This window comes from Phlebotomus papatasi, chromosome 1 (assembly GCF_024763615.1).
Source record: "Phlebotomus papatasi isolate M1 chromosome 1, Ppap_2.1, whole genome shotgun sequence".
NCBI classification, from domain to species: domain Eukaryota; kingdom Metazoa; phylum Arthropoda; class Insecta; order Diptera; family Psychodidae; genus Phlebotomus; species Phlebotomus papatasi.
This window is the reverse complement of record NC_077222.1, coordinates 84,335,023-84,358,080: the sequence shown is the minus strand read 5'-3', so window position 1 is coordinate 84,358,080 and position 23,058 is coordinate 84,335,023. Positions and strand designations below refer to the sequence as shown.

General features: G+C 35.8%; 2 protein-coding genes across 13 annotated transcripts in view; one reads left to right on the top strand and one right to left on the bottom strand.

Moving 5' to 3' along the window:
• The window catches only part of LOC129810433 (E3 ubiquitin-protein ligase hyd), a 43,800-nt gene extending 39,504 nt beyond the window's left edge, over positions 1–4,296 (top strand). For all 12 annotated transcript variants that reach the window (XM_055860907.1, XM_055860906.1, XM_055860905.1 and 9 more), the window contains one exon: positions 3,104–4,296. In XM_055860907.1, the coding sequence (XP_055716882.1) occupies positions 3,104–3,316 (213 nt within the window). In that variant the 3' untranslated portion in view covers positions 3,317–4,296. The remainder of the gene's footprint in view (positions 1–3,103) is intronic.
• A 5,047-nt stretch (positions 4,297–9,343) lies between these two features.
• The window catches only part of LOC129807770 (uncharacterized), a 48,030-nt gene continuing 34,315 nt past the window's right edge, over positions 9,344–23,058 (bottom strand). The window contains exons 6-12 of the mRNA XM_055857290.1: positions 19,720–19,985; positions 13,378–16,223; positions 10,569–11,792; positions 10,056–10,313; positions 9,899–9,984; positions 9,672–9,814; positions 9,344–9,612 (exon numbers count right to left, since the gene is read on the bottom strand). Of these exons, the coding sequence (XP_055713265.1) occupies positions 9,432–9,612; positions 9,672–9,814; positions 9,899–9,984; positions 10,056–10,313; positions 10,569–11,792; positions 13,378–16,223; positions 19,720–19,985 (5,004 nt within the window). The 3' untranslated portion in view covers positions 9,344–9,431. The remainder of the gene's footprint in view (positions 9,613–9,671; positions 9,815–9,898; positions 9,985–10,055; positions 10,314–10,568; positions 11,793–13,377; positions 16,224–19,719; positions 19,986–23,058) is intronic.

The following is a 23,058-nucleotide window of genomic DNA, read 5'->3' as shown; positions in this document are numbered from 1 at the left end:
ATGTTCTCCAAGAAAACTCAGTTGTTTTCCAAGTCCTATCGTGTACTTTTTATAAAGTCAATACCCATAAGTATCCTATATACCGCATAAAATTGTAATACACTATCGTGGTTTTTTGGAACAGTGTCTCAAAGTCAAAACATGAAAAAGTGTCCCAACCTCCCCGGTCTCCCCTAATAAAAAATGAATTGTGAAGACTTCTCTCTCTTGGAGTTCGAGCAGTTAAAATTACTGGTTATAAAGGGGCAGCAAAGCGTCCCAGGCTTTGCGAAATTCTCGAACTTGTGACTTAGATGCTATCCAACAAAAGTTCTTATGCATCATTTACAGTTTACTGCTTCACAACCGATTTTTATCGATTTATAAATTACCCAAAATTTACCCAAAACAGCTTTAATACACTAGGAATTTTTCAATTTATAAATTCAATTTAATTTTCAGATAAATTGTTCCTATGCGTTATTTTGCATTAAAAATCATTTGAATTAATAGATTTTCGCTTATTTATTGATATAAACTAATACTTGACCGACCAAAACATGTTTAAATTTGCTAAACTAGCATAAATATGGTTGCTCAAATTTATTTCAACTCAGCCAATTAAAATGTTAAAATTGCTCAGCAATTCCAATTTTAGGCGATATAGGCACCCTCATTTTCGTTGTTTCTTTCTGCAAATGAGGTCCAACTATTTGAAGGTAGTTCCTCAAATTCTTCAGTAGCCATACGAAGAAAATTGTTGTGTCCAAATAAATCACCAGTTGCGATATCATCATACATTTTTTCAATGAATCCGTGGGCAAATCTCTCTTGGATCCATTTTCTAGAACATGTATCCTACACAAAGTAGGAAAATTTCTTCCTCATCACTGGAATCACTCATTTTACTAATAATGTAACAAAATCACAAATGAAAAAATAAAACAACTGGCAATCGGGTTTTTTGAATTTAGCAAATATCTCGCAAAAATGTGTCCTGGCTATGAAAAATTTCAAGTGGTTCTCGCAATTTTAATGCTCAATTTGCTGAGTTCAATTTAAAATTAAATTGTGAAAAATCTTAGTGTGATAGCACCGTAAAGAACTGCAGTTGAATTGATAAAAGCAAATTATCGGTTCGAAATTGATTTGTACCGCGATTCTGTCTTGTTAGAAATACGATGTATAGCAAGTCTAAACATGACCCCCATTCGGTTGAAAAATATGCTCTCTAGATCTAGAGCCTTCTAATCTTTGACCTTGAAAACCTGTTATTATGGCTTCGGCACACCTTTTAGATCGGGAAAATTTCATAAAGTCAAAATTAATATCCCTTTTTTTCTTAAGAGTTTTGAATATTTCTATCTTTCATACTCTTCTTCTTCCTTTTAACATCAGATCAAATTGAATTTAGTTCAGCCTAATTTCGAGTCGGGAAGAGTGGGATAGACTTATGCATGCCTTTCGATAAAGAAAAGGACACGAATTTTACTTTCATGAAATTTTACCGATTTAAAAGATGTGCCGGAGGCATTAGAATTAGGAATCATTCATCGGTATTTTCACTTCACTGCACTTGATTCCACGGGCATGAGCCTAAGGATTTTCGATTAAGAAAATTAAGCCCCCACAGTAGGGCGTTTCAACTAGGAAAAAAAATTTTTGGCACTATTCTCACGGTGCTGTATTTGATGAGACAAGAAAGTTTTTCTTCTACGACCATATGATCAGACGCTCGCTGTTTAGAGGTGGCTGAACGACCCTCTCTGTAGTGTAAAATCCGGTAAAATCAGAAATTTGTTCTACAGAGAGGGTCGTTCAGCCACCTCTAAACAGCGTTTGATCATATGGTCGTAGAAGAAAAACTTTCTTGTTTCACCAAATACAGCACCGTAAGAATAGTGCCAAAAAAATTTTTACCTAGTTGAAACGCCCTACCCCACAGCCCTCTAAACCCGAGTTAGAAGGGGTCAAAAATAGAATTTTCAAATAGCCATAATTTCGGTTCTAATTGTCAGAATATGAAATTTTTTTTGTGTTTTGGAAAGCTCTCGTGGAGCACTACAACCCTTGTGACACCCCAATTTTATCCGATTTAATCGAAGGGCCGATTAATCGAAAAAATCGATTTTCGAAATTTCGATGTTGAATATTTCGAAAACTAGACGATACTGTTTTTTCTTTAAATTGTAGTATATTGTAGCTGAGGTCGAGACCTTCCCAGCGGTGGGTCGCACTCCTCCCTCGATGTACTCTGACCTGAGCTATAATAAAAATGTTTTGACCTGACTACATTTTCGGTGTTTATGAAACGATTTTGATGAAATTTTAATTAATATTGTGTATGAGATCGAGATCTTTCTAATGATGCGTCCCATCCTTCTCCAGCCCAACCCAATGTACCCCGACCCTTACAATATCCAAATAGACCGGACTCTATCACTAATGTTTATTAACCGATTTCAATGAATTTTCTTTTCTTTTGTTTGGTCTTCCCCACTCAGAATATTTAAAATAGAAAATGACCAGTGATAAGCCCAGATAAGCTTATGGTAGCTGAGATTCTTTACAGGTGACCTCGAAATGCGTGCAACTTGGAATACGTGAAAATTCGATTGTGAATTTAATTTTTTTGGGTAAAGAATTGCTCCGAGCCAATTTTATCCATTTCGACCGCCCAGAGCAGTTCACTTGACGCGATTCTTTACCCCCTAAATTCAACTCTCAATCGAATTTTTACGCATTTCTTGTTGCAAACACCGCAAGTTGCACGCATTTTCGTGGTTTCCCGCAAAGAATTTCAGCTACCATAAGCTTATCTGGGCTTATCACTGATTTTTACATTTTGGAATGGGGTTTTGATTATTTTATGAACCAATTTTAATAGTACCCACTATGGGAAAGTATAAGAAAAAAATCTATTTTATTCACTACAATATTCAAAAGCTCGGGCATTGAAAGCTCTCCACTTTTCCCTGTGCTTTCAAAATTTAATGCTCTTCTATTTCATGATTTCAAACATTCCGCAAAGTTAAGGCGTTCTGTCATTGGTTTGCATTTTTCCGCGAAAATTTTGTAGAATTTTGTCAAAAGATGGATTTTTTAATGTTAAAACGACTTTCAGGTGTACTTCTGGACCGGTTCTCCGGCTTTGCCGGCATCTGAAGAAGGATTCCAGCCAATGCCATCAGTCAATATTCGACCAGCAGATGATACACATCTTCCTACGGCGAATACTTGTATCTCACGACTCTACATCCCGCTCTACTCCAGCAAGGCGATCCTCAGGCACAAACTTCTTCTGGCCATTAAGACGAAAAGCTTCGGATTTGTCTAATTTGACAAGAGAAAAAATATCTCGTGCGAAGAGTCTGGATAATGTGAGTGTAAAAAAGTTGTAATTTTTTTCACTATAAATTGATTATGATTTATTAAACAAAACAAAAAATGGACAAAAAATCTCTCTAAAGTAAAAATGAGAGAGAGAGAGAAAAAAACCAACGCGAATAAATTCGATAAGGAAATTCATAATAGAAAATAATATCATATTTTTCTATTTATTTAATTAATAATAATTATTGGTATATGAAAATGATATAATGAGGATATACATTTTGATTGTTGAAATGTAACGTCAATGATAAATTGAGCAAACAAATGCATAAATTTAAGCCACACTATTTCGTTTACATTATTTTTCTTTTTGTTAAGTTCTTATCGAAACTATATTATTTTTTTTTCGTCTTTCAAGTTGATTTTTTTTTACATAATAAAATCTTTATGTTTTTGCTGTGATTAAATAAAGACAGGAAACACCTTGCAAAGGAGTAAATGCATTGATAATGTAGCAAAACCGTCAAGAAAAGATTATTATTCAGACAGTTCTCCACTTAACATTTTCTCAATGGTTTTATATTAAAAAAAAAACTAAAGTCTCTTCTTTCGAAATTCAAATGATGAGATGATTGATTTATTTTCTATATTGATTTTAAATAATCAAGAAAATGTGTGGCTCTTACAAAGAAAACAAAATGGAAAATTTACATTTTCAACATGAAATAACAAGGAAACAATATTGTAAAATTCATAATAAAGAGAAATGAGATCTTAAAAGCAAATAAAAAGAAACACGTATCACAGAGAAGAACACGGAATTTAGATGGAAAAGAAAGAAAAAAGTTTAAAGTAATCTTGCTGTCGGTATAATATATAGGTAGTAATATTCACGCATAATAAGATTTACAATTACAGTAATGGATTAATAATTATTATCTCAATTATTCTGATATGGAGAGAATATAATAGTTGGCAACAAAACCATGGGTTTTATCTAAAGTCTCTTTTTTTTTGTTTTAACTATTCCACTGAATTCTCATGAATTTTCTGTGAGAAATAATTTTATTCTACATGGGGTACTTCAGTTTCTTTTTACAGCAACAGTGAATTTTTTTTTCAGGGGTGCTGATATCAAACCCTTTTTTTGAGAGGGTGAATATGTATTTCGGTCACTCAATGAATTTTCCAGAATAAGACTGTCAGTGAAAAGAGTTTAATCACGCGATGACTGCACATTTCCTCACAAACATACTTTCGATGTCAATTGAGGGTGAATTACTTAACTCAAAAATAGGGTGACGGAATCTTTTCGTATTTTGTAATTTTGTCTTTAAAGCCATCAATTTTAATTTATTAACAAGGAATCTCGGTGATTTGAATTTTTCTGGGTAGGCACTATCTAAAAAAAAATTCGAGCAGTAGGGGAAGTCTTCAGGCTTCGCATACACTTTGGCTTTGAACAATTCATATTTTTCCTATATTCCTTCAAAAAATCTGACCTATTTTTTCACGAAATGTGTAACTTTGGACTAGTTATTAAAATATATTGCTATAGATAATACAGATTTATTCCAGAAATATTCCAGGTTCGACGCCAGAAAGCCTTCCTTTAATAATTTTATGACACCCTTCATTAAGAATTTGAGTAAAATATGAACTAAACCTGCTTCAAAGCCAATCAGCACTCGTTATTCAACGCTGCTCATTGCTGGCCCCATCCACTAAAAGTAGACCACGCCCCCAATAATATTATACTTGTAGTGGCACAAAAAATGATAAGATTACGAAGAAATTGAAAAGATTAGAGGAGAACGGGGAGGTTTGGGACAGGGGTAGTGTGGGACAAGGCGATTTTTTCATTAATTTTTGAAATTAATGGGATTTAACCACTACTCAATCGTAAGCAATACTAAGATGTATTTCGACTAAAAGAAGTGATAGCCTCAGTTTTATTATTTTAATTCTATGAACACTTTCCTAAAAATTGATAAAAATTGTATTTTTTGATTTCTCAGTTTTGCTCTTTGTATTTTAAATCAGCGATATATAATCAAAACTTTTTTATCTCATTAGCTAGCTGTATAATCTGGGAACATATTTTTATAACAGTTTCAGAGACTATACGCTCTTGTTTTTTACTTAAAGGTTTGAAATACCAAAACTACGCGCGGGGATGTTTGGGACATCTGAAAGGGGATGAATGGGACATTGATTTTCGACAAGATTGTTTATTGGCGTACAATTTTTTATTGTCTAAATGAAGAATAATTCCCCATTTCTACTGCAAATCTCCCTCTTGCGCAAACTTTACCAGTTGAGTAGTTTATTACAGGGACAATTAAACCAACAATGTTTTGGGAATCAATAATTTATCCTCCAGATGATATTCGACCTTTGCTCAATTCCACTAAAAACTATTTTCTCGAAAATTTCTCTAGCAATATCATCTACAATTCTCACAAGTTCTCCAGAAGAGGCAAGACGAGAGCTTTTTTAGAAAAATAAGGAAAAAAAAAGGTTTCATGCAGTTGCGTAAAATCAATCAGGAATCCGTCAATGAGTAGTTGACAAGAAAATCTACTTAATATAATATATTAAATAATTAATTAATATATAATATATTATAATGTCATAGTTGCAAGAAAATCTACTCGAGTGAGGAATTTGATGATCATGATTGCAATACTTAGAATAAAAAAAAGGAAAGAGAAGTAGATGGAAAATTATAAGAAAATACTTTAAATATCTGATTGATAATAAGTGACTCTACTGTATAAATTAAATTGATATTAATTTCTGAGTTTGAAAAAAAAAGATTAAACATTTTTATTTCTATTAGAAATATTTTTAATCTAGTACTTAAAATTAATTAACGTGTTCCAACAATGCAAATTATGCGTGAAAAAACGCGTCCCAAACATCCCCTTTTGCGTCCCATACTGCCCCATGTCGGGGAGGTTTAGGTCAATGCGTCAAGTTAAATGTTTTATCTTCTCCAGGAAAACTCATTTGTTTTCCAAGTTCTATCGAGTACTTTTTTATAAAGTCAATACCCATAAGTACCCTATAGACCGTATGAAATTGTAATACACTATCGTGATTTTTTGGAATACTGTCTCAAAGTCAAAACATGAAAAAGTGTCCCAAACCTCCCCGGTCTCCCCTAAATTGATTGCGGAAGAGCAAATCCATATAAAAATGATCAATTTTGTTAAAAATTTCTTGCAATGTTTAGAGATCGTTATATGACTGAAATTCATTAAATATTTTTTTCAAGGCACCATTCTGCAAAATCTCAAAATGTGATCAAATCTCGGTCCCTAGCAGGGTACCTGTATCAAATTTTGACGTAGTTGCATGCAACTACACTTTGATTACTCCTTTTTAAGGAGCATTGGTTGGAACCTTGTAGACAGATTATCGACTTTGTTTTCTCTAAAATCAATCATTATTAATATATTTTAAAATGAATAAAGAAAAATAGTCATAGCTTTGGGTAATATTTCGGGCTCATTCGTATAGTTCATAGTTCCTTGCCCTTCACGAATTCTTGCAGTCTTTTTCACATCATCTTGTTCGTAGAAGCGTCATTTTTTTGCATTATATGGTCTCTAGGGTATTGTATCTAAAAGTTCATGGAAATATGATGAACAAATGAAGTGGCTGAAATTACAAGCTGGACGAATTTTGGTACGGCTTCCCTAATTCGCACAAAGCGATGAAAAATACATTCTCCTGATTAAATTTTAAAAATTTTATGACTTCTCTTTTCTTCATACAAATTATGAGAAATTTCCATCAAAATAAACTTTTTTTTTATTATTTTTCCAGATAAGGGCAGAATCACATTGACAGTTAAATGCTCATAGTTTTTCCTCAATTTACGCATTTTCATTGCAATTCTTACGCAAATTCTCGATTACCATATTATCTTATGTCATAGTCGGTGGCACTAAGTGCAAGTAATATAGGAAAATTGAAGAAATAAAACAAAAATGCGATAAACGGTGAGCAAAAAAAAAACTGTACGATTAATTTCTCTTACAGTTTTTGTTGCTCACCGTTTATCGAATTTTCGTTTTATTTCTTCATTCATTCATTCATTTTCAACCGCTTATCCCTATTGGGGTCGCGGGCCCATGACATCCAATCTAGCAGCCCACGCCTGTCGGTCCTCCGCCACTTCAGGAAGATGTTCGGGTTCGATCCCGAGGCGTTCCAAGGCAAGATTCTGAATTTGATTCAGCCACCTTGTCCTAGGTCTGCCTCGAGGCCGAGGTCTCCTCACAATGGCTTGCATAGCTTTTCTGGGGAATCTTTCTTCATTCATGCGTTGAACATGTCCATACCATCGAAGTTGTGATCTCTCAACCCGAAGAAGCAGCTCCTCGATTCTTAGTTCCTCACGAACGGCCACATTCCTCACTCGATCTCTACGAGTGATTCCCTTTACCGCTCGAAGGTACCTCATCTCGGCAGCTTGTACTCGCGATCTTACCCTTTCGGTCATTACCCAAATCTCATGACCATAGGTGAGAATAGGAATGAACACAGCTTTGAAAACCGATAATTTAGCCGATCGACTAAGCTCGACCTTCCTCAACACGCTTCTGCCAAGCTCCCTCATTACTGCAGAAGCCTGACCGATTCGCGACGAGAGTTCTGCCTCCATCCTACCATCACTCGTGAATAACACCCCGAGATACTTGAACTTCGTTTTATTTCTTCAATTTTCTTATATTATTTTCATCTAGTGCCACCGAATATGAGATAAGGTAATACGGTAATGGAAAATTTGCGTAAGAATTGCAATGAAAATGCGTAAATTAACAAAATACGGTGAGGGCACGGTGAGCATTTTATTGTCAATGTGATTCTGTCCTAAATCTAAAATCATACCTCCTAATAAAATAATAAATTTTTGAAATGACAAAAGTTATATTTTCTAAAATTGTTCTTTATAAATGATAGCTAACTTTTTGGACAAGGAAATATTTTTCAAGTGAATCAGTGAACCAAATGGGATAATATACGCAGCTGAACCTATTTTAGGTTTTAGGCTCTCTTAGGTATTAGGTCTATTAGGAGATTAAAAATATATGGCACATTGAACTTATGGTGTCTACATCTGCACCACTGCATTGTGGGAAATTTTTATCAAACTCTAAGTATTTTGACGGCTTTGGTCAAGAATTATTATGCACATGTGCAAATTATAATTACTTCAAAGTGCTCTATTTCCCAGGCCTTACTGTGTTACCACACTTTCTCATTAAAATTTTAATATGATTCACATTAATTGTCGCTAGTGAGAGTCCAAATGTGTAATTTGTATATTTGAATTATTTTATATTCAAAATTTGATCTATTTGTTGATAAAAAGGTAGACTTGGCCCGCAAAATTTTATATAAATTGCTTTATAGCATTAATGCGAAAAATTAATGCGATTTTCCCTTTAATTTTTTAATGTGAAAAATATTTATGCTTTAGGTAAAAACTAAACTTATTTTTGCAGGCCAAGTCCACTTCTTTATCAATAAATAGAAAAACCCAAATATTAAGTGACTCAAAGACACAAATAACATATTTGGACGTTCACAAGCGACAATTAATGTGAATCACATTAAAATTTTAATGTGCAAGTGTGATAACACCGTTACAATGATAATTATCTTAAGGTCGTGTATGTAGGAAACTTCAACTGTCGCGTATCTCGCACTGCAGGAATGAAGTGCGCATAGTAAGTTTCTTAACAAACATTACTTATTATCATCTTGATAACACGAATATCATGATCTTTATTTTCTATAAATACACAAAACTTGTTAAAGAAAATTGTTGGCTCTCTGGAATTTATCTATTTTTGTAGAGAAATGTTTGTGAGGAAAAGTGGACAGTCACGATTTTCTACGTTTTAGAAAAATAATTAAAATTTTCAGTTTTAAAATATGATCGACGTAGAACCTGTAAAAAATATAATTTGCCTTCGTTCCCGGTTCAATATGTTCATGTTGCTGCAATTAAAAATTTCCCCAAATATTCTATAATAATTATTTTACAGCTTATGCTTTTACATTTGCATTTTTAAAATATTGTGCTTGCAATGGAAGTGATTCTATGTCAAATAGGATCTATTCCTTGTGAAACAGGAACTGTGTCTCCTCGTTAGATCTTTTTCACTCATCGTTGGTACACGTGGCTTAATTTCCGGTGCTATGGCATTACCCATGATGCTCAGACTAGCCACATCGTCTGATTGACTTCCGTCTAACGATAGGCGACGACTAGATAGATTTCTGTGCAGATGAAATAGGAAAATAGGGATATTTCTTTTGGTAATCACAGAGTAACTTACCCAACCGATCCATCTCGACTGCGATTTCTGTAGGAGTCCTCAATGGTCGGATGGAGAGACTGGAAGGACATTGCTCGCTGAGCACGGCTGAATTTGGAGATTGTGCGGGTGGCGGAAGTTACGGCGACGCTGCACTCTACTCGCTGATTGGTCAGGGAATATAGGGGAAAAAAGTAATGGGGTCAGAATGTGGGTCATCGCAAAAATTCGTCCAAAATAGCCTCTACCTTAATTGCTTTTTTGGCTGTTTGTCGCGACACAGCCTGACTTGTGGCTGTATTGACTTCCGGAAAGCGGTAATTCCTCCCATTAGCTGCGGAAGTCACGAGATATTCAAATTGAGACCCAGTGATTGTGCTGAGGGATGATTTTTGTGTATAATACCTGAGGGTGCTGGGGTGACTTTGGTGAGGGTTCTCTTGGGATTGAGGGTGTGTGAATTTGTGGGCGGTAGTGCTGGTCGTGGTCTGCACTCGGAAGCACCTGGTGGGGGTGTCATCTCGTAGAAATCTCGGTTTGTCGTTGTGGTTGACGGAGGTGGTTGCATCAGGGTTTCAGTCTGGGTTTTTGGGAAGCTTAGACGCATCTCCACATCAGGAGCCAACTGTGGATGGTAGTTGCCAGCCACAGTAACTGACCAACCTAGAAGGGTGGATGTATGATTTTCTCTCGCATTGAAAATATCTTTGAGAATCAATTCAAGACCACAAAAAAAAAAGAACTTCCAGAGGGGAGAAAATGTCTCTGCATTTTATTTTTGAATGTAAAAAAGAAGAAGGGGAGCAAGCACAAAAATGGGAGGAAATGCTGGACAAAAAGCAAAAAAAGGCGTCTACAGCAGTCCCCAGGGTGGATGCCAACCCACACGGAGTCCCTTCCGAGATGTGGTGAAATTACCTGTATTAACTCCCGGAGTTGCACTGCTCGATGTGGAGGCAAAGGAGGATTTGGGATGATTCGAGGAAGCATTCATGCGACTATGGGAGGCCTTTCGGTGATTGGCAAAACGACTTGAATTTGCCCATCGTGATCTCATTGGGGTGTTCATTCGAGGAACGGGTGGACTGAAGTCTGCATCCTCCGAACAGGATGATCCATCGTCGTAACTCTGTGGTGAAGAGAGGATTCTGTAGGGACTTGGGAATTGAATTTTCTGCTTCTTATCCCCTTCTGCAGGGATTTTATTTTGATTTCTTGGCTTTCTGGGCACTTCTACTTCATCCCGGATGACTCTGTGTACAGCAGATCCTCGAGAAATGGGCTGAGGAACATCTTTGGGGCGATTGATCTTCCCTTTGGTTGCTTTGGGGTCTTCTGGAGAAGGGACAAATCGCTTTATCTTCTCATTAGTCTTTACACATCTTGTGCTGATTGTCTCAGGATCCTTGGATTTTGTCTGCGTGTGCTGATGATCGGATTTGGACAAGACCTCGTAGTAGTGGTGACTCTTAGCTGTCTCGTAGCCACTGTGAGTTTCCTCCTCAGGTTTTTTAGGTGCGCTCATCTGTCGTTTTCTGTCGCAAAAGTGGCAGGAGCGATTGGTGTCCTCAGGAGATATTTTCTTATGGAGGTCTGGATTGCAGAAGCAGCAATCCTTGCAAATATCCCTCGCCTTTATCGAAGATTGCGTTGATTTGGCAGATTCTGGCTCCGGAGGCTCCTTTGTCGCCGGCGTTGGTGGGTTTTCTTCAGCCGGAATTATCACAAAGGAACTGGAGTCAATAACTTCGGGAGCTTCCTTTGTTGGTTCCTCCCGTGGTGTCTTGGTGATCTCTAACGGGGCTTTTGATGCCTTAGCAACAGTATCTGAAATGGAATCAGGTGGCTGAGGGATTGTACTTGGGCTGGTGTCCACCTTCTCGATCACCGTGAGAATGTTGTCAGAGCCAGAGCTGCTGGTGGGAAAAGTGCTGGCGTCCGGAATAGAGGAATCAAGTGGAAGGATGGTATTTGTGCAACTCGATGTGTCTGGAGAGTAGAAGTCAATGGTGGTGGATAGGGATACAGTGGGATTCTGGATAGTTGATGAAACAGTCGTTAAAGTGTCTGATGATGGTGTCAGCATGAAATGATGGCATGGATGATGAGGACAGAAATGATGATGAGTGCGAGATGACTCCTCTGCAAGAGATTGGAAGTTTTTTTTTTGAATTTATCAAAAAATGGTGCATATAGGGTAAAATGTCCTAATTCAAAACCATTTCCAGACGCTTTAACTTTGACAGAAGATTCAACACATTGAGTTCATATTTTTCCTGAAGAAAATCACATAAATTTGCTCCTTGACTCTTCTACAATGTTACTGTTTAGTGAAAATTCTTTAGATATAATTTGAAAAGTTCTTAAATATAAGAAAAATACGCGAGCGTAAAATGCTTCAATTGGAAACAAATTAATCCAAATGGAGACAATGGAAAGTTTCTAATTGGAGACAAACAGTGTAAGTGAAACTGCGACGAAAGGCTTTCAAAACCTTGTTGAGTTGCTCCTGAGAGCAGGAATTTGTTCTTATTCCTGGTCTTTTCTCCTTTCCCATCTAAAACAATAAGAAAATCGCTCCAAAAAAGTCATATTTCCGGGGTTTCCTACACGGTAAAAAATTTCGGCACGTATTTGTTCCAAAAATTAGCTCGTCCACGGACGCCATAATTTTTGGAACAAATTTGTACCTTCTAGGAGGAACAAAAACATACCCAATATTAGTAACGAATTTGTTCCAAAATGTAGCTCGTCCACGGACACCGAAAATTTTTGGAACAAATATGTTACAGATGTAGGAATAATAGTTATAAAAAATATGTACCAATTTGGTCCTGATAGTGGGAACAAAACAGCCGTGTGCAACAAATTCTGTTCCAAATTTCGGGAACAAATTTGTATAAAACGAAATCAACTCAAATTTGTAGACATTCCACCGTATCAAAACGGTTCCAAAAGAAAACTCTAACAAAATTGTAACTGTATTTTGTAATGAAACTGTAAAGAAAACTTTTTGGAACAAACAAATATCTTCTCTAGGTACAAATTGATTCCAAAAAAAAATTGTTCCAAGGAAAACTTGCTCCAATATTTTGGTCAGTGTCCAAAAGTTTTTACCGTGTATTGGAGTATTTGCAGACACTTCAGAAAAACCCTTTTTTTCACGGAATAGGTAATTATTTCATTTGAAAGCTTCACGTACCATTAAGAATAAACATTAGCACTTAATTTAACTAAAATTAACCAGAAATATGACATAAATGTTAAACAAAACGAATAAACAATCACCTCATTGTGTTTTTCATTGGAAAACATGGTCGATCGATGAAAAATTCGATGGTGAAAAGGTACACTTTTAATTTTTCTGAGAAATTAACAAATTAAAATTTTTGAATATGAATGGATTTTCCCTTTATTTGGAGCAAAATTAACTAAATAATAAAACTGTGGTATAGAAAATATATAATAATAATAATTTAGTATTGTATTTATCATGAAAACAATGGCGTTTCCATTTGGAGTAGCGAAAAATTTCCATTTGGAGCAGGTTTTGAATTATCTTAAATGTACCCTAGATCAAAAAAATCAAAACCATCTCAAACTTCGTGCAGAAAAAACATTTTATTGTGGATAAAAATTCATTCCGGTACATAAAAGAAAAGTTGCGGTGAGATGAAAAAGAAATTGAAGCAAACCAGGGACATCTCTCACAGAACTACGAGCATACCTTCTGCTGAGGATTCCTCATGGGGCTTGAAAAATCCCAACCATGTGTCACTCTCAAGAGCTGCCCTTCCGCGATTTGTCTGATTTTTCTCCCCATTCCTCCCATCATCTACCTTCGAGTGGTCCTGGACTTTGTTGTTATTCTCGAGAGGTGTTGGTTTAGTAGATACTGCACTACTTTGGGTGGTATCTTTATTGGTGCTCTTGACTGAGGGTCCCTGTCCACTGTCTACTCGGGTTTTGTGAGTGGTTCCGGATTCTTCATTTGAAGAGTCCAGAGAGAAACTGCTTCTCTCCTCAGGAATAACATCAAATACTTGATGATACTTTATTCCGCTATTAGCTGATCTCTTCTTTACACCATTCTTCTTCCCATTGACTGCCTTCTCGATCTTTGGGGATGGCACAAATTCTATACCCAAGTCCACGGGATTATTGAGAGCCTCTATCAGAAGATCAGCTATCAATTTGTCCACTTTGGCATTGGCTATCGTTCGTGGAGAGGCACTTCCACTGTGAACAGATCTCTTGGCGGATTTGTAAATCGGCACGGGAATCTTCGATCTTCGCCCAGATTTCCCACCAACCCTGTAAGTCAAAGGGTTTCGGACACCAGGAGATGTTTCCGGAGAAGTGTCCAGACACTCTACAATTTCAAGAATCTCAATCCTCTTCTCACCATCCTGTATCTCTGTCTTCTGGTACATCCTCCGTGGTCCACCTTCTGTATCCGGGGTCAAATCTGCCGTCTGATACAGTGTCATGTGCTGCATATCCTTCCGCGAGGCCTTTCCTCGCCTTGGCAATGTGTCTGAAGCGGATTTTTTCACTTGGAACTTCTTTTCTGGCACTGGGTGTTCCTCAGATTTGGATTTTGTAATTTTTCTGGTGGCGTTTGTCCTCTTAGGAGCTGGGGCTTTTGTCGTCTTCACTGGAGCTTCCTTAGCTGGTGGATTAAATTGCATATTCCCTCTTGAATCAATAGTGTAGGATTCTAACATCCCAATCTCTGTCCTCAGCACATTCTTTTTCTGCCCTTTTGCTGTGGTATTCAATGCAGTAGACGTGGTCGGGACAGGGATGTCTTTCTTGGCAATTATTGCACGAGAATTGCGATTGGCATTGACTTGAAGTTCCTCCAGACGTTCTTCTAACTTCTGATCAATATACTTTTGCATCTTCTGCCGTCGTCGCAATTCCTGCTCTTTCTTCATGTCCCTCCGTTTTTGACGCCTCACTAGTTTGTCCCGCAATTTTTCGGGCATTGTATCAGCCACCACTATGTGTTCATCCACAGGAACTTGAGTCTCAGACATGGGTACAAAAAATGCCTCCCCTTTCTCACGGAATTGTGGAGATTTTGCTTCTTGCCCAGTGTCAGCTGACGATGGGACTTTTAGAGATTCCGTGGAATGGTATTTGTGGTCAGGTGATTCTGGATCATCGAGACTATCCACCAAACTTACACTGTCCTCATCATCAGGCAATACATCTCCATTCTCGCCATCTTCACATGCCGAAGCAGAAGAGGGTTGTACTTCCATTGATTCTGTACGGGGGAATGCTGAGAGTCTGGGCACTAAGACAGGTTCCCCATGTTTCTCTATATCCGGATAGGAACTTCCTGTGCCCACAGCACCAATTTCCTGAGGTTCAGGCTCAGAACCGACTGATGTGTAGCTGGAAAGATCTCCCTTACTTTCAGCCGAATACCTTGGGAAGTAGATGGGAACTTCCTCAATCGGGGTTTCCTGCACCTTGTCTTTGCATGAATCCGCATCAGGTTCAGCAGATAGTCCAATATCTTGGGGTCGATGGGGAGTTGTACTAACTGTGCCTGAATCTGAGACATCAAGAGCAGGATCTGAGATATCTGCTGTTGAAATTGCACTGTACATCACTTCACCATCTTCAAGATTATTGAGATTTTCATCTGCAGTGGATTCCCTGGTGGTTGCATTTCCATTAGTGTCCGCACTGGTGATTAATTCATTAGTAGTGGACGCCTCAATCACATTATTGAGACTGTCAATCAACAACTTGGAGATATATCGATCCATCTCCTCCTCAGAATGGTGTCTATTGACCCTTTCAGTGCGTGTGACCGTGGTGGTAGTTGGTGCCCCATTCATATTCTCATCCCCCGTAGCAGAAGTGAGCGTAGTTGTCTCAATTTCAATTCGCAAAGATTCTTCTGAGGGATTGTTATTCTCTTGGGATGTCGGTGTCTCCAGGGAAGTCATGTAGATAAGAACATTCTTCCGACCATTGTTTGTCTGTGGACTCTCCGAAGACAGTGCAGTGGTTGTGGGTGAATCCCTTGCCATCTGACTACTTGTCTCTGTGATTTCACTCTCCAATGCACACCTCATGGAGTCTGTGGCAGCAACTGATGGTGTAGCCATGAGTTTCAGTCGTTTAGGTGATGCCCGAGATGGTGTTCGTCCACTGGCCAGGAAAACACTACTCTGACTGCTGCTACTGCTACTTCCGCTACTATTGTGTGTCCCGTTCAGCTTCTGGCACTCTACACACTGGTGTGTATCGAAGTGGAGTCGTCGCTGTGACCGTCTCAATGGGGGTGACCAACTTCCCGAACGTGACTCCACGAATACCTCGCGTCTCGCGTCACGACCCCAAAATCGCCGGAGCAGGGTGGATTTTCTCATGTCGGTGCTACTGGTGATGGTGGTACGCGACAAATTTGAATCGGAACCACCCCCACGACGACCCGGACCCATTTCGGCCGGCGACCGCATCAAGGGCGAATGGCGGGGAGTTGGGGCCGTTGACGCCACACTCGATTCCTCTTTCGTCTCAAGAGATCTCTGCTGCGATAGCGAATGCCTGATTGAGGGTGGCCAAACATGAAAAAGAAAGTCAGAATTTAATGCTTTTTTTTATGAAGGAATTGTACTTTTAGGACTGTACTTATTTCTTTGCAAATTTAATGGTCTAATAATACATTTAGACTACACTGAGAAAAAAAATGGGGATGCGATTAACTTTTTTTCCTCATAACTTTAACACTTTTTTAGGTGTAAAAATATATCAACATTTTTTAATGTTAATTTTACACCTTTTTAAGGGTAAAATTAACATGAAAAAGGGTAACTTTAACCCCTAATACACCTAAAAAGCATAATATTTACACCGATTTCGGATCAATCCTGCGGGGTAAAATTAACATTTCCGGAATGTTATTTTAAATTTTTCGGATTTCTCTCAGTGTACGAATAGGGGGAGGCTTTCAGGCTTCGCACGTACTCTGACTTCGAACGCATTATATATTGTAATAGCTATTCCACAAAAAATATACAAAATTATTTTACCCTCAAATATTTCCTAAAAAATAACGTAATGAAAAGGTAATTTTTACGTTATTATAATTTAATTACTAACGTGACAATAACGTTTTACTTATGTTTAATTTTTAATTTTGTAACAACAGTTCAAAACAAACAAAACTTGTTAGTGGATCCTTCAAGGATCTCAAATCTGAAATTCGTTCATCCGAGACACGTCTATATTTTAATTAATATAAATTTTTTTTTTGTTAACCAAAATACAAAACCGTATATCCGATTCTAATTACCTTATACTATGCTCAGAAGAATTGGACGAAATTACACATCATTTAAGCATAACATAATTAGCATAGGATAATTAGAACTGGAGATATAACTTTTTTGTACTTTGATAAGGTATTGTGTGTTACCTTCGGACAATTCCAGCTTCGAATAACTCAATATTTTCTCTGTTTCTAATGGATTTAACCGATTTGACCGATTGCTTTTTCAGAAATTTTGAAGCATCGGACTAGCTATTAAAATATAATATCATAATGAGTCAAATTCATTAAAAATAATTATTGAAAATAAAGAATTGTTTGAACTTTGAGTCGTCCAAAGGTAGGGCGCTTTCCTCTAAAAATAAAAAAAAAACTAAAAATCCTATTAAGAATTTAAACGTGTCTCAGATGAATGAATTTCAGTTTTAGGATCCTTAAAAGATTTTCCAAGAAGTTTTGTACGTTTTATTTCAAACATCCACAATAAGGGTAAGTAATTTTTTGCAGTTTTTCCTAAATAGAAAAAAAAAACAATTTTATTGTCGTTTGTAATCATTTTAATGGATCATTTACCCTTAATACCCAATTCTAAATCAAACTTTTTCAATAAATTGTGACTGATGGGAATTTAAAGAAGTTAAGCCATATGGGGTAAGCTTTAAACGGGCTTCAGACTTAAGGTTTAAGCATATGTTCTAACTTCGCTAATTTCTTATGAGTCATGCATTTTGGAAGAAAATTATTTATGATCAAATATTAAGGACAAATGGTTCATGGTCATATTTTGAAAAACCATGAACATAGCTTAATATTTTAAATTTTGACATCAGGAAATTGGGGTAAATCTCGAGTCTTAAAGTCGTATTATGCCCTCGACACACTTACGACTTAAGCCTAGAGATACTTCAGCATAATTATAATAAAAAAAATATATTTGACTAAATTTATATCAGTTTCCGACTAACTGAGCCGTTTTTCTGATTAAGCCGAGAGACGGCTTAATCAGAAACTGATAGAAATGTAATCTAATCATTATTTTGATAGTAATTACATTAAGCCATCTCTCAGCTCGTAAGTCTGTCCAGCCTATTAGATTCCAATTCCAAATAGACTCAGGCAGTAACGATTTATCCCAAACTGTCATACATTGAGGGCTTAGCTTAGGCCCATCGATTAGAGGTCCTTTGCATGAATTTCCTTTACCTAATTTTTTATTGCCAAGTTTTACAGGATAAAAATTCTCGAGGATGAGTCTATTCAAACCCTATCACGGGTTTTAGACTAGAATCTTTTTAGCCCAGTTTCCGAAGGTCCATAAATATTAAATAATAAACCAATTTTAGTGTTTTTTTCCAAATGAAATGAATGATTGGCTTGGTCCCCAATATTCAGCCCCAAATCAAACATTTTCCAAAAATTTTCATTTGATAAGAAATTAGAAAAGATAAGCCCTATGACTAACTCTTATGTGCTGGACACCCTGACATCTTAAGCCGAGAGACGGCTTAACGTAAATATAATCAAAATTATGATTAGATTACATTTCCATCGGTTTCTGACTAAACCATCTCTGGGCTTAGGCCAAGAAACGAATTATCAGAAACTGTTGGGAAATTAGTCTAAGCATTATTTTGATTATAATTACGTTAAGGGTCTTGACAGACCTGAGGATTAGCTCTGAGAGACGGCTTAGCATAATTATATTCGAAATAATAGTTAAACCACATTATTATTATTTTTCACTAAACCGTCTCTCGGCTTAAGTCGTAAGTGTGTCAAGGGCCTAAGCCATCTCTTGGCTTAAGTCATAACCGTAAGTGTGTCCAGCACATCAGATTTTCAGACAGTTAATTCCATTAACAAGTGGTAGAAATCGATTGAGTTTTCTTCTGTATTCAAATATCTTTTCAACAATTTGAAACTCGTCCTAATCGGTAGACCTATACTCTACCTATAATAAACTTGTTAATAGTTTGACTTTGCAAAAATTGTTAGAAAGAATGACACAAGGTCATTGTCATTTATAGATGACGAGTCTGAAAGGAATCACACAATGCGTTTCCGTTTCATTCATTAGAGGTTCATTAGAAACCGGTTTTGGAGTTCAAGACCTTTAAAATAAATTAAAATTCTAATAAGTTTAAATATTATAAAATCGAATATTAATATGACAAATGAGAAATTTTCATCCTTTATTATTCAAACACCTCATTTTGGGCTTTGCAATAATAATTCACGCGAAGGTTAATCATAGAACTGTTCATAAGGATGAGGAGAAAGATTTATAGGTGTGGAGAAAAGGGTCAAAAGAGAGGCAATACTAAAGCTATGAAGTTGAATTTGAATATTACGATGGAGGAGGCAAATGGTCATTTTGTGTTGGTATGTAGAGGAGTATGTTACACCGGAAAAGACGCTATATAAGAACCGGTGCGAAGGGTGAGTGACTTTAGAGTTCTTTGCTCCTTTGTGTAGTGACCACTATATCGATTTGATGTTATGGAAAAAGGTACCCACACTGATCCACCCCATGGATATGGAGAAAATTATTTCATAAACTCTCTCTTTTCTGTGGCACAAATTTGAGCCTGGTCAAATCCAAAAAAAAAAGTGGTGCGTTGAGCAAACAGAGCGGAACTCTTGAAATCCATGTAAGCGAGCAAAAACCACCCTGATTGGATTTTGCAATCACCCGGGAAAATCCATCAGCTATTGATTCGTATTTGCTGCCCTTGGCCACCCCCAAAAATATCCACTTTGGCAAATACTCACTTTCTCATGATAATCTCGGGTACGGAATATCGTCGTCTGAGTAAACCTCCACCATTTGTGGTGACTGCAAAAGTGCCAGAACCCATGGTGTGATACTGATGCCGACAACAATGAAAATCACTCGATACTGTGACCAGATCCCAATCGGATGCTGCAGAAGTTTCGTCACGAAATCCACTGCAAAAGAGACAATAGGAAAAAAATACTGAGACGGAAAATTTAATTTGGACATACAAAAAAAAAATACTTTTGCTCAGTTCTCCGTAACACCATCATATTGGCAATTATAAAAGTTTCATTATCTTTATAGCAAGAGCTGACAAAAAAACTGAAATAAACGTAGTAGAAACAATCAATAGACGAATAATAAAATTGTCCATCAGCAAATAGAAGTTCAGTCTGGGGAAAAAAATGGCCCAAAATTGGATGTAAATTCCAATTCCTCACCTCAATTCAGAAAAATCACATCACTATTCATGAAATTCATCCTGAGGCTATCACACAAGTGAATGTCATCATTGGAGCATTGAATAAAATGGTCAGTAAATCAAAATTGTGCTCCCACAATTTAAACCGCAATCACTCCCCACGCTTTGGCATAGAAATTGGAGTGTTAAATCCTAAATTGATATTAAACAGATCTCTTCAAGTTCAATTTCATATCTCGGAGTGGATTTCCGTTTTAAAAATCGGTTATATGTTAATGAAAGTGAGAATGATTTATGCAAATTACTTCTCTTTTCACAAAGGCAATTTTTCCCAATGAAATTCGAAATAAGCCAGACTTAATAAAAATTCCGTATTACGAAATGTAGATATAGGGAGAGATGATGCAATTCATTTTTTGTCCTTAAAAAAAAATCGAATATTTATCCTGTTCTCAATTTAGAACTTTAAGAGCAGTGAAATTTTCATGCAAATTTAGGCAAAGAAAAAATAATATTGGTTCTTTACTTAAATATTTTACTGGCCAAATTTTATTTTTTAGTGGATGAGTTTAATTTTCACTAACCAACTCCTTAATATTGAGATAAAGAAAACCTTATGATTTACTAAGTTAAATATTTTGTGTCAAATTTTAAGATTATCAATTCCGAATTAGAGAGCCATTTCCATAAATTTGGTTAGCACTTTTTATTCAGCGACTGCTGACCGGTCAGCACAGTTTTGCTGATGGATACAGCAAAAATATAATGAATTAACACCTATTTATTATTATAGTCTACTTTTGTTTCAACTTGTAACCCGGTTAGAGGCCAAACGGTAAGAGATATCGACTTCCGATTTTCGGTAACCCCCCCCCATAAGTCAATATCATTTATGACAGTATTTTTTTCTTTTGTCCTACTATACCCTCCTATCCCTCCAAAATTATGCTTTCTGTTTATTTCGAAAGCGGTTCTTAGACTTTTTTCATTTTCGAACACGGTTTTGAAATAGTCAAGATGAATATTATTTGTCCATTTATGTCCGAAAACATGTCGATACTGAATTTTTGAAGATCAAGTTTTATACCACAGAGAGTTTCTTTTTAACCGATATGCTTAAATTTTGATTTTCTTGAAAGATCTTGACCAGGTTGCGTTGGGCTTAATCGGAAATTAATCGATAAAATACCCGTAAATGATATACCTCTCTCGAATTTACATTTTTATTTGTCCGTATGCTTGCTATTCATGCTAAAATATTCTAAAATGTGCTTTTATTAAGCACTTATTTAATTCAAGAGTAACTTTTTTTTTAATTTGTGAATCAATTTAATCGCTAGTAACGCAGAATGAATGCACTCAAAACCATGCAAAAAAATACTCGTAATACGCGGAGAGATCTCTTTCTTGTGAGTTCTAGCACTCTTCAAAGTTGGGACGCTTTACCATAACTTTTTCTCATGATATAAGATAAAATAATATTTTTTTTAAATAATCAATTAGATTAGATAATGTTTAGGAATCGTGTTACTTAATTTCATACAGTTTGTAACCAAAATAAACAGAGACGAATATTTTTAGAAAGGAATAATAAAATAATTCATGAATATATTTCTATTTAACTTCAAGGCAAGAAAATTAATGTTTTTAAGATATTTGATCATAGATAAGGTCTTTTTTCAAATTTTTAGAAATTTAGAAATATAAATTTTGGAATCTTGCCTTGTAATTTAAAAGAAAAGTGTTTAAGCAATTTAAAATAAATGTGAACTTTATGAAATTTACATCCAACATTTACAGTTTTTGTTTAAAATCGGTTTATTAAAAAGCTGGTACAGTCTAATATATATTATTATTATTGAGGTTGTATAGGCGCGCGACGACTAATATATATTAGAAATTAGAAATAAATCAAAATTGATGGAGTTCCAAATTAACAATTAAAAAAGTACTTTAAGACCGGTTTTTTTCTAAAATTCATGGGAGTGAAATAAACCACTCTGTTAAAAGATATCACTTTTCAAAATATAAATTTCCAAATGCTATAATCTTGAGAAATTGTAGAACGATTTTAAGGTGCATCATTTTATTGAGTCAGTTTATTCTAAGATTTTGTTAAAAATGGTTCATATCCATAGGGTTCTGGCGGATTTTGAAATATTGTTGAAAAACTATTTTTAAAACAATTTAAGAAAAAAATCTTCAAAAACGGTCAAAAATGATGATCAGTTTTGGAATCAGATAAGTAAGTAAGTCATAAGTAAGTAGAACAAACTTAAAAAAAATCCCAGCAAAAATTAAATGAGTACTATTTTGGTAATAATGATTGTATTCTTTTAAAATGTGATAGTAAATTTAATACACTCAGAAAAATAATCGAGTAAAACTTACTCGAATCGATGTTGAATTAACTCTTTTTCGTTGTGATTTTCGATTAACTATATTTTAGAAGTTGATTTTACTTCTATTTAGGTGTAATATTCGGAAGAGTTGTTCTAACTTTTTTTTCCTAAAATTTACATGACAAAAGAGTGTAAATAACTCTTTTTAAGACTGAAAATAACTCGTTTTAAGAGCTAAAATAACTCGTTTCAAGAGTTAAAAAAATCATTTTTTAGATAACTCTTTCAAATCCCAAAATGAATTAATTTTGCAATTGTATGTTTTGTCTTTATTTTATCATTTTGTTTATTAATATTTTATTGACCTCAAGTTCCCTATGTTCCAAGTTGACCTCAAGTTCCATATGTTCCATGCGAAATATCACATATGATGCACGCACATATCTTCATGAAACACTGTAAGGCATATTTCTAGTTGATGTTCCATATGTAAAATTTCATCTTGACTGAAGTATATGCTTAAGTGTTTTCGTTTCCAGATTATACTTCAGTCAAGAAGATTTTCGTGT